This window comes from Amblyomma mixtum, chromosome 9 (genome assembly GCF_055824585.1).
Source record: "Amblyomma mixtum isolate Tamu chromosome 9, ASM5582458v1, whole genome shotgun sequence".
NCBI classification, from domain to species: domain Eukaryota; kingdom Metazoa; phylum Arthropoda; class Arachnida; order Ixodida; family Ixodidae; genus Amblyomma; species Amblyomma mixtum.
This window is the reverse complement of record NC_143020.1, coordinates 16715729-16727299: the sequence shown is the minus strand read 5'-3', so window position 1 is coordinate 16727299 and position 11571 is coordinate 16715729. Positions and strand designations below refer to the sequence as shown.

Below are 11571 nucleotides of genomic sequence, written 5' to 3'. Positions count from 1 at the left end.
AAGAAAACTATTATATTCTTGTTTGGGGCCACACCACAGAAATCAACTTGAACCAGACGGACGTACTGAAACTGTATATTTCATTCCTAGCGTAAGAAATACAGAGAGGGCAGATATATGCACAAAAATCATCACAATAAAACAAAATTTCGTTGCTTATGAGCACTCCGCTTGTAACCAACACTAAGCTTTCCGAAGAAAAAAAACGTGAAGTGTAGTGAACAAAAACGGCTATTAAACGCAGGGACCACAATACGGCACACCCGGGTTCGAAGCCGACCGCGGCGGCCGCGTTTCGATGGTGATGGTGGTGAAAAACATTTATTGTCTGTTAATTTTTTTTTGACAGAGAGGAGATTGTGTAGGACCCTATTGGCCTTTTCTCCTCACAACACTAGGGGGAGCCCCTATTACGGGGGCCTATTCCGGGGGCGTCCGTTGAAGCAAGGCCTTTTGGGTTTTTAGGTCTTGACAGCCGAGCAGGGCCGCCTCCCAGTCCTCTCCGGTAGGGTTGGGGTGCATAGATGGGGCTGATTAACACGCTCAAACCACGTGGAAGTGTCAGCCACCTCCCCACAGAACTGGCACGCGCCATCAAAGGATGTGTTGAAAGGCTTAAGCACCGCCGGGCACAGTACAGTGTTAGTGAGAATTATGAGGAGGCGCTCGTCAGCGCGATCCAAACGCTTACGAGGGGCCGGGTAGCGCCGGTGCTCGTCCTTGCGGTAATCTGTGATGTCTTTGAATGTAAGGGCAAGATTGTCTGATTGCGAGTAGGCTTCCAAGGACAGGGAGATAGCCCGGGGAAAGAGTGCGAGGGCGGCCTGATCGGCCTGTTCGTTTCCCTGGAGTTCCTGGTGACCGAGGCCCAAATAAGGCTACGTGGATTTGCATCTTCGCATCGCCAGCATATTCCAGTATGCGCCAGGCAAGCGGGGGAGCCGAGCCCAACTCGTAGTTCCGACAGGCCCCCCGCGAGTCGGTGATGATGTGTTTTCACTTGGGATTCGTGAGAGCCAGAGCAATGGCAATCTCCTCCGCGTGTGTTGCGTTGTAGGCTTTGAAAGTGAGCCCGTTAACTGTGTTTGTGTTGTGTACGACTGCGGCCGTGTACCACCCCCCCCGTGGTTAGCCAGCAGCGTCCACGTAATACATGTGTTGTTGGTTACCTATACTCCGTCTCACAAGCTGTTTGCAGCACTACGAAAGGTACAGCTCTCTCGTCCAATCAGGATGGCGCGCACTACATTAGTGTGTTCCTACGCGCCTGTGGTTCGATCCACCTGATGTCCAGGTGGCTTCTTTCTACCTATAGCAGGTGGCGCTTGATGTCTTTTTATTCTTTTTTTGGTTTGTTTTTGGACAGGCGGACGCCCGTTCCAAAGAGACTAGCCCCACTTTTTTTTTTTGTCGCAACCTGTTCTCATCAGTTCCTCTGTTGTCGCGTCGCAGTAAATTTCAGTAATCGTGTCATGTGCATATAAATTTATTTACTCCAGCGTGCCGAGGCAGCCGAGTGTCGGTGGTGGTGAAATGCAAAACAAGCCCATGTGCTGCGCGAGAGGCAACGCACGCTAAACGACCCGCGTTCAACAACACTCGGCCCGCGTTCAACGTCTCCGTTGTCCACTTGTAAAGCGTTCGCTCGCTCACCTGCGTGAGTTTTGCCGTCCTCTTGATGAGCGCATTTGTACTCCAACTGCCCCCGCACTCGACGCGAAGCGCTTCAAGAACATTTTAAAGCCACCTGCTTCGCCTGCTTGGGGAAACAGCGCACTGTCGGTGTAGAGCACACAGGAGAAAAAACAGACTCGACCGACGCCATGTTGGAAAGTGGCGACGCATCACTACCTCGCAGCAGGCCTCCACAGTGCTGTGTCCGTACGGGCTTTGTCTGGTAATTTCAGCAGTGATTGAAACACTCCCTACCATTTAAATATACATGTCCAAATCATGTTTTTAGTTGCAATGCTTGTTGTTTTGATTAATAGTCATACACTCCTCAAATATTCGAGGGACTATTTTCTGCGTTTCTGCAGCCCTGATTGGACGAGAGAGCTCTACCTTCCGTAGTGCTGCAAACATCTTGTGAGACGAAGTATAGTATCGCGCCAACGCATCCGCGCGCGCCTGGCGACGACCACTATAGTCTTCTGTGGACATGTCGCGATGGAGGTGAAACGCAAAGGCGCCCTTGTACTGTGCAATGTCAGTTGACGTTAAAGATCCCCAGGTGGTCGAAATTATTTCGGAGCCTTCCACTACGGCACCTCTTTCTTCCTTTCTTATTTCACTGCCTCCTTTATCCCTGCCCTTACGGCGTGGTTCGGGTGGCTACCCAGACATGTGAGTCAGTTAATGTCTCATTTCCTTCCTCAAAACGAATGATAATACCTCAGTATGAAAGTGGCTTTCTTGTATAGTGTACCTCTCCCCACTATCCTTTCTAACTGTGCCCTCTCCTCTTTCATTTAATTTTTACACCCTACCTCCTATCCTTTTATTTCCGCTGCCCCAGCCCAGGTGCTTCCCGTAGCGATGACAGATCCCGGGGCTAGCAAAAATCTTTTCCTTCCATTGATTATTACGTTTGTTAAAACCGCTTCTGCTACTACTTTTCAGTACATGAATACCACTGTGGAAGAAGCTTCGCACCTTTCCTGACGGCACGCTATGAGAATGAAAATTGGTTTTCAGGAAAGGAAAGGACGCAGTAACTGTCTAGAATATCTCGGTCGGTGGACACCCGAACCGCGCCGTGAGGGAAGGTATAAAGGAGGGAGTGAAAGAAGAAAGGTAGAAAGAGGGCCATAGTGGAGGTCTCCGGGAAAATTTAGACCACCTGGAGATTTTTAACGTGCGCTAACATCGCGCTGCACAATTGATTTGATTAAAAACCTCTTTATTTGTTCAGTATTCTCAGAACATGTGGGTGGGCCGCCTAGTACGGTAGTCCATTGGCTGCTGCTGTTGCGCTGGCCCTCCCCACCAGCCAGTGCTGACGGTCAGGATCATCGCTGAGCAGAATAGCCTCCCACTGCTCCTCCGAGGGGTTGGGAATGGGGTCAACTAAGGGATTAAATTGACATGCCCACACCATACGGTTGAGGTTAGCTACCTCTCCACAGTGTGGGCACTGCGGAGAGTATAGTGTAGGGTACCACTGGTGTCATTTAGCTGGTGTTGGGTATGTGTTGGTTTGTAGTCTCCTGAGGGTGTTCTCTTCTAACTTATTGAGGGATGTGTGTGGTGTTGGGTACAGCACAAAATAAAGACTAAAAAGGGGAACAAAATCTTCATCATACAGTCTCTTGTTAGATTTTTTCGCACAGTAGCAGCCTTGCGATCGTAGGTGGTGTACGCCTACTAGTTGCTGTTATAAACTGGAGGGGAGCGGAAGGCAACTATGGACGCTGAAATTGCCAGCTCGCTCTGTTCTTCTGCTCAGTTATGTACCGTTTTTGCGAAAAGTAATGAAGCAAGTGGTTTTTGCTTCTCAGACATTAAGTAGGGACCCTCACTTGAAAAAAGACGTGAATAAACTAGAAATGGTACAGAGAAAGGCAGTTCGTTTCATATTCAATTCATACCGCAGATTAGATTCTCCATCGTCTCTAATGAGTGCTAACAACATTTTGACCTTAGAAAGCAGAAGAAAGATTTCCAGGCTGCGGTTTCTGTATCGGCTCTGCAATCACCAACTTGGTATCAACGCGCAATTGTTCATTCATCCACGTGAGGGTCGTCAAACTTGACACACCCATCTTTACAACCTGAAACCAATCTTTGCGCGTACTAACAGGTTTAAGAACTCATTTTTTCCGCGCACTGTCTCACAATGGAATGCACTCCCAATAGAAGTTTTTTCCGCGCATGATGCAAATGTTTTCGAAGAACGAGTACGAAAAGCTCTGGGTTGATGTTACTGTTTGCTTTTTGCTGATTCGTTTCTTTTTCTTTCTTTTTCTGTGTTTGCACTGCATGCTGCGCGTTTGATTGCTTTGACTGCTTTGACCTGTTGATTGCTTATGATTGCTTGTGTTTTTTTTTGTGATTGCTTGCTAATGGTGGCGCTGAATTGCGTTTACTTATGACCTGTATTGCCCTCCTGCTTGGTCTTCAATGACTGCAGTATGTTTTAAATAAAATAAATTTAAATAAATAAATAAATAGGGATTTAGGGGACATGTAAAACCAAAATATTTACAACGGGGAAGACAAGGGTTCGATATCTTGACCTTACAAATATTCTGAGCTTAATGGCCGCTGCGGTGGCTCAGTGGTTGTGGCGCTCGGCTGCTGACCTGCGGCCGCGGCGGTCGAATTTCGATGGAGGCGAAATTCTAGAGGCCCGTGTACTTTGCGATGTCAGTGCACGTTAAGGAACCCCAGGTGGTCAAAATTCTCGGAGCCCTTCACTACTGCGTCCGTCATAACCTGAGTCGCTTTGGGATGTTAAACCCCCCTGCACCATAAAATATTCGGAGGGTAATGGGTGTCATACTTGCACCGCTACGTGGATAGGAAGCAAGCACCGTTACGCGTTACTTTGGGCAAAGACGGCACCCCCTTTGGCAAGAATAACTGAGCAACGGGGTTTTGCTTTCCAGCCGTATTACGGTGCCCTTGCGTCAGTCTAACGGAACAAAAGATCCCGAAAGGCGAGGACAAGAGTTCTCCTTACCCTATACAGATTTAAAGCTTAGTGGCTGCCACAAGTGCCCAGCTACCCGGCTAAGAGGCTAAACCCATTAATCAGTTACTTTTGGCGAAACGGGATTGGCTTTTCGCGAGGGTCAGGTGCATACTCGGAGTTTAAAAGCTGAGGCTGTCGTTCAGTCAGGGAGCCGGAATGTTTTGCAAGCTAACTCTATGATCATAATGTAACAATCTCAAACCGCGGCTCAGAAGCTTGGCCACCGCAGCCTTTGCATCATATTGTAGCGTCTGCTCTTCGCGGGCCTCGTGCGCCGAAAGGAAGAAGCTGAAGTTCCGCTCCAGCTAAGTGCTCTTGGCTGGCGTCTCAGCTTGCGTCTCCGTAGAAGCCTTGTGTTCCGTTGTGAAGCCTTGTGCTATGTTCCAAATGGCTACTTGACAATACATCTGTTTTGTGCCGACTGAGTCTAGCGGTGTCCCTTTGTCTCTCCTTTCCGTGTGGACGCGCACAGTATGTGGGGTCACCACATAATATAGAACCTGGGACTTAGAAGTGCTTCCGCAAATTGTCGCTTTTCACAATTTAAGCAGAAAAATAAGTCAATGCATTCAAGAAATCGAAGGGCAACAAGAACGGCGGAAGATTACGCGAGACAGCACGAAGCAGCGGGTGGAAGTGGGCGTACTCTGACATTAAGCGAATCAGATTAAACGGCGTGAGGAAGGTGACGCTTGTATCCTTCCTGTACAGGACGTTCTCTTCCGAGGCTGAGTCATCAACACGAGACTGGGAAGAGGCTCAGCCGGCTTTTGCACCGGTCCCGTTGCCTTCTGCCGCACCTGCAGCAACAGACCGCAAGTCCAGCTGTCACAGCGACCATTACCCGGACAAATATTTCGCCAGCAGCATTTACGTCGCTGGCTTCGTTTTTATCGTTTATGGGGGTTTACGTCCCAAAGCGACTCAGGCGATGAGGGACACCGTAGTGAAGGGCTCCGGAAATTTCGGCCACCTGGGGTTCCTTAACGTGCACTGACATCGCACAGTACACGGGTCTCTATAATTTTACCTCCATCGTCATTCGACCGCCGCGGACGGTATCGAACCCGCGTCTTTCGGGTTACGAGTCGAGCGCTATAACAACTGAGCCACCGCGGCGGCTAGACGCAACAAAAGGAGCCCATAAATGTTTGTGTTGTGACAATACTTGAACACGGCACAGCGCGCATGCATTCGAGCTGTGAGTTAATCTAGAGTGGCATGAATTAGATCGTCACAGATCGTCACTTTTGTGTGGTGCGATCATAATTATAGTAATGATGATGTACCGCACACTGCGCATCTACACTGGCTCAGTGCACTAGGCTAACTCCTCTCGAATTCCCCTCATCAAATATACAATACTAGTTTAGCTTGAGCAGTACCCGAAAAAGCCATACCCACTCGCGCGCTCTCTCCGATGCTACAGTGACCCCCCCCTCCCCCCCCCCCCCCTTCCTAGCTAAGTGCGCTCCTGCCTTCAATGCCATTCAGTGCCAACGGATCTCGAGCTATAGTACATAGCGCTCTTGTGTGTGAACCTACACGCTCGGCGCTTCTCAACATACACTCCATACAATATAAAAGATACATCTTTCGCTCTTCGTGAAGTGTACCTGCGTTTCGTGGGTGGGTAGGAGCCCTCTGTACGTCTTCGAGGAACCCTCCAGTTTTAGTACATTGGGGCAAAAGCTCTGCTACGCTAGCCCGAACCAAAGTTTCGCTGCGTGTTGCGGGTGGTTAGCAACGGCGTCCCTAGCAACCGATCTGCGTCTAGAAACAGGCGGTGACTGCGACGAGCTCCGATGGATCGCTAGATTAAGACAGTATATGGGCGTGCACTAGTTTGTGTGGTTAACCACGATGACGCCATAGTGTAGCAATGAGAATAAACAGTAGTAAACTTAAGAATGTCCACATATAATTTATCACTTGAGAATAAACAGTCCTCGTTCGCTTTGGTCCTCGTTTTTTTGCGCTGCTAAGTATGAATCCACACCAACTAGCCCAACTTTCTGTACTTGTTATCACATGTAACAGGAAGTTTTGCCTAATTAAGTAGCACTAATTAGACAGATTACTGTCGTCATTAATCAATTGATATACATGCAGCTATTGCAACATACTTACAAGTGCTAAACACGTGACGTGACCTTCAGCTCGACCTCGAAAAAGAATTAAGCGAAATGTACGAATAACACTGGGTAAACGAATGGCGTCATGTATGGTATAACGCAATGTATGTCTCATGACATTGCATGACGTCCATCGGCGTGTTGAAAAGGCTCCTACCGAGGCTACTCTCGCCACAGACGGCGGCGACATGGACGGGAATGAAGACGCAGTCGCTTCGAAGAGCTGCGGTGCTGGCAGTTGTCCGGAACGCACGCAACGTTAAAGACGTCAAGTCGCGTCTAGTTGCCCGATGCACAGGGGCTTCCGTTCTGTAACCAGGTTCAACAGTAGTTAAATCACAAATAATTTTTTGTGTAGATTTGCAGAGTTTTTTTTTTCTGGGGGAGGGGGGACAAAAAAAAACGCTTACCCATTCTCTGGACTGCTATCCAACACGCTAAAGAGCTTAGTGTGGCTTGACATTGAATTTAATGACGAACTTAATTCCAGCTTACTATTCAATACAGCGCGTCATGAAAGCAAAGCAGTATAATTGAGTTCTTTCACTGGCGGCTTTGTCGTGTTGCAACTGGTCTTGCTTAAGGCAGGCTTTGTTTATGTACTACCAAATCTTGGCACCAATTCCTCCTTTTTTGTCCTCATTGGCTCTAATAATAAGGTAGTATCACTCAAGTACTGCCGCGTTAGATGTCACTTGAAACGCGCGAGCGTGTAGTCACAACGCTTTCTGGAAGCATAGTGGGGCCGACGTACACTGCGCTTGAAACGAAGTCGAAAGTCCGGAACCCTCCACTACGACACCTCTCTATTTCAATCCAATCTTCCTCCCTTCTCTTACGGCGCGGTTGAGGTGTCCACCGAGATGTGAGACAGCGGCAATTTCCGGTCGAGAGTTATACTTGTGGCTTCCAATGCGGACGCAGCCGCTCTATATACATGGAGCACTTGAAGACGGCTTGCCGCGCGTTCTCCGAAATGGTACTTGTCTTCTAGGCAGATTTCGAGCGCGACATTGACGGCACAGCTATGCTTAAAAGATATACTAATAATATTTTGCGGCATTCGCAGTTTTTTTTATCATTCGAGCATCGCTGAAGAACCGTATAAATGAATAAAGTTGCACCGAACTCACAGCTTTTATGGAGCTGCACCCGCGTAGTCCTATTCCTAAGCCACGAATGCGCACGTTACGCGCGCCGATCGCTCCTGACTCGAGTAGACAACGATAGGTGCTGCGGAAGATTTGCTCGCTAGGATGTGTTACTGTGCTGTTGTGAACATGGGAAGCATCCACGAAAGATCTTTCGCTAGAACTACAGTTCTTTTTCAATAAAGCACGACTGATGAATTCTTCGCTTTAGCACCAACAACAGGAGGCGGGTATTGAACTGGGGAGATTGCTCATCGGCTGCTTCCGCTGCTTGTCGAAAAGCGCTTCACAAGTCGTGGAGGGACGACTGTTCCTGAGGCTGGTTGTAAACTGGCGGTAGCCTGTCCTCGTTTTCGAAATCTGCGACTTGTGCTGGAACTTGAGCAGCTGCTCGCTCAGCGGCTTCCTCAGCGTCTTGTTTGGCGGCTTCTATATCGGTCGCTTGGTTCCTCTTCTGTACTTCCGTTTTGAGGTCGTCCAGTCGCTCAAGAAGCTCTTTGAACTGGAACGTACCGACAGGATATGGACTGTAGACATCGTTCATTTCTGTGCCGGTGAGATGCAGCCTTGACTCCGCGATGTTTTCATACTTGTCGTACATTTTCAGGAACAAGTCCAGTATCCGCTTCCTGAAGGAAGGAGGGCACTGAGGGTCGTTCCTGAGGGCGCTTTCTACTTGACCGCACACGGCCACCCTCAACGTTTCATGACGAAGGAAATCATTGTATCGGTCAGAGTCCCCTGGCTCCTTTTCTTCCTCGAGTCTGTTGAAGTAGGGGTGGTCGGCCATCACCGACTGTAAGCTAAGCAGCACGCTGGCGAGGCCACAGGCCGAAGTCCAGCCAGGTCCGATGGCCGTGTCGATTGTGCTTACGTCGACTTTGCCGCTTTCGTCGAGGTGGACGTTAAAGCGAACTCGGCCTGCGTCCGTGGTAATGTGGCGTATCGAGGGCGGGCTGAGAGGATAGTCCGGGGGACAGCGGAGAAGGAACTGGAAGAATCCGCCCTCGTACGGCGTTCCGACGGAACCTACCATTAGTACGTGGATTGTGGTGACATTGCTCTCCTGGAGCGAGATGAAGATCCCCTCCAGAGGGCTGGCGTTGAGCTCGGCGATATCTTGCAGGACTCTCAGCACGGACTGCGGGGGCGGCTCGTGGGCGTGTTCCACTAGGTCCCAGGTGTAGGGGCTTGTTGGAACCTTGTGCTCCATATCTGCGCGGCCTGCTCGATTGTTAATAATTTCGAAAAGATCCGAATGCTAGCCTCTTGAACTTGTTGTTGTTGTTGTTGTTGTCCTCTAGAAAATGGCGCATACCCACTGCGGGGAACTGTCTTGTTCGAAAGCCTGTGCTACACAACACTTCTTTCTCCTCCTCGCTTAAAAACGATAACACCTGGTTCTATTGGCTGCTAATTAACTAAACTTGGCGGCGCCTAATGCAAAGACTGATCCTGAGCCGGAACTTTTTCACCTGGTACTTCTGCTATGGGTTTCCTACTGAAGAACGCTTGAAAACACAGGTTCTCTACCTCTCAAGTGTTTAAATTGCAGTCGTAGCTAGACTTACTATATCTCGTAAACTTCACCAAAGAATCTTGCAGCCTATAGAAGGATGCTACATTTAAGATTGTTCTCGATGGCCATGTAATAACACTTGTAAAGTGTTGGCCTAACGTAATTTCGGCAACGGCGGTTTGGTCAGGTTCTCATATTATACGTATTTCTTGCTGCACACGGGGTTCTGCAGCAAAAATACTTTGAATTAAGGGCCACGCAGCTTCACAGCCAGCTAATACAGCAGACAAGGCTATATTGGAGCTCGAATAAACATAATATGTAATACGATTCAGCGTTTCGTAGAGCATAAACGCACTAGTTAAGTAGGAGCTTAGCTCGCGGCAGGGATTCGAACCTGCGAGCTAGAATCTGGGGCTGGGTATCATGCGTGGTTCGGGTGTCCACCAAGACAAGTGAGACTGTTATTACGTCATTTCCTTTTTTCAAAATCCAATTTTTATTTGTCCAACGGGCAAGGAGTCGCGCCGAACTGGCGATGGTGTTCCGTGGACTCACTGGCAGCGCACCAAGACGCTATCGCGTTCCGTTCTTAAATGCGAAGCTTAAGCGTCCTCCAAATTTTTATTCACGCAAAACTAAAAAAACAATAATATAAAAAACGAGGCCTCTATGCTACTGGATGAAAGGCACTCCACGCGTTGGTTCACTCCTCTTTCTCCGGGAGCTCCCGCCGTAGTGGTTCAGTGGTTATGGCACTCGGCTGCTGACTCGAAAGACGCGGGTTCGATCCCGGCCGCGGTGGTCGAATTTCTATGGAGGCGAAATTCTAGAGGCTCGTGTACTTTGCGATGTCAGTGCACGTTAATGAACGCCAGGCGGTCGAAATTTCCGTAGCCCTTCACTACGGCGTCCCTCATAGCCTGAGTCGCTTCGGGACGTTAAACCCCCATAAACCAAAACAACCTTCCCTCGGAGGTCAGTTAAAGAAATGCGGAAACCGGGACGTTTAATCCAATGTATTAGTGAAATAGGGTGCACAGGACAATGATTCGAGGTTTCTAAGAATTCTCGGATCGTGTAGCTCGAGTTCTTCTTTAAAGAAGCCAGCAGTCATTAATGCCAAGAAAAAGCAAAGATAATCCACGACATCATGGGTCACTTCATCAAGCGGCCTCAGAACGCGTGTGCTGTGAGTGTACGTTAAATATCCCCAGGTGGTCGACATTATTCCGGAGCCTTCCACTACGGCATCTCTTTCTTCTTTCTCTCCCACCTTCCTCCCTTCCCTTACGGCGCGGTTCAGGTGTCCGCCGAGATATTTACTATAAAATTACTGCGTCATATAAAATTGCAGCGTCATTACAAAACCAAGCCCAACACCAAAACTAAGCAAATTACAAAGCCAAGCCCAGCACCGCCTTTCAGACAATCATATACTGTACGTGTCGTTGCACTGTATATACCTCCACCCACTCACTGACACCAATGTGGTGCCAGTTTTCCTCGACTACATTGGTATCAAAATTGTGAGCAAGCGTTTGCCGTACACGGTTCCGGCTCCCTTAAGGCCCTGTTGAGCTGTCCACAGGTAAGTGAGACAGTTAGTGCGCCATTTCCTTTCCTGGAAACCGGTAGTCGAACAAAAACTGTGACGCCACCGTTCGTCATGTACCTTTGCGGGTGGTGTCATACGATTACTCGTTGCAGATAGCGTAATTCTCTTAGTCAGGTTGGAGGCTAGCTCACGACAGGTGACTGTCCGACTGTTGTACACGGGCCTCTGTGGAATCAGCGTTCGGAGGCACCTTAAGTGCCTTAAGCAGTCTTGTGTGTCCTCTGAATTTTAACGCGAACGCCTTTAATGGCTCATGCTCGCGGTGTCCGTCCGTGCGCTGGAATCGTGCCAACTGTGGCCTCTCCTCCGCGCGGCGACGCAACATCCTCCCCTCCTTGGCAACCGGCGCCCCGGTGGGGGGCACAGCTGCGTATAGCAACCGTGACGTCACACAGTAGCGGTGGAACGAGCGCGCGCACGTCGGCGGTGGCAGCTGCACCGCCGCTCCTTCG

General features: G+C 49.3%; 1 protein-coding gene across 1 annotated transcript; it reads right to left on the bottom strand.

Moving 5' to 3' along the window:
- Nucleotides 1–8268: 8268 nt before the first annotated feature.
- LOC149328392 (ubiquitin-conjugating enzyme E2 Z-like) lies at nucleotides 8269–9195 on the bottom strand. The gene has a single exon (XM_089558984.1). It carries the CDS (start codon nucleotides 9193–9195, stop codon nucleotides 8269–8271), a length of 927 nt encoding a protein of 308 aa, XP_089415110.1.
- Between the last annotated feature and the right edge of the window lie 2376 nt (nucleotides 9196–11571).

Coding starts and splice junctions, on each gene's coding strand:
- LOC149328392 (XM_089558984.1), bottom strand. CDS start 9,195: ATGGAGCACAAGGTTCCAACAAGCCCCTACACCTGGGACCTAGTGGAA.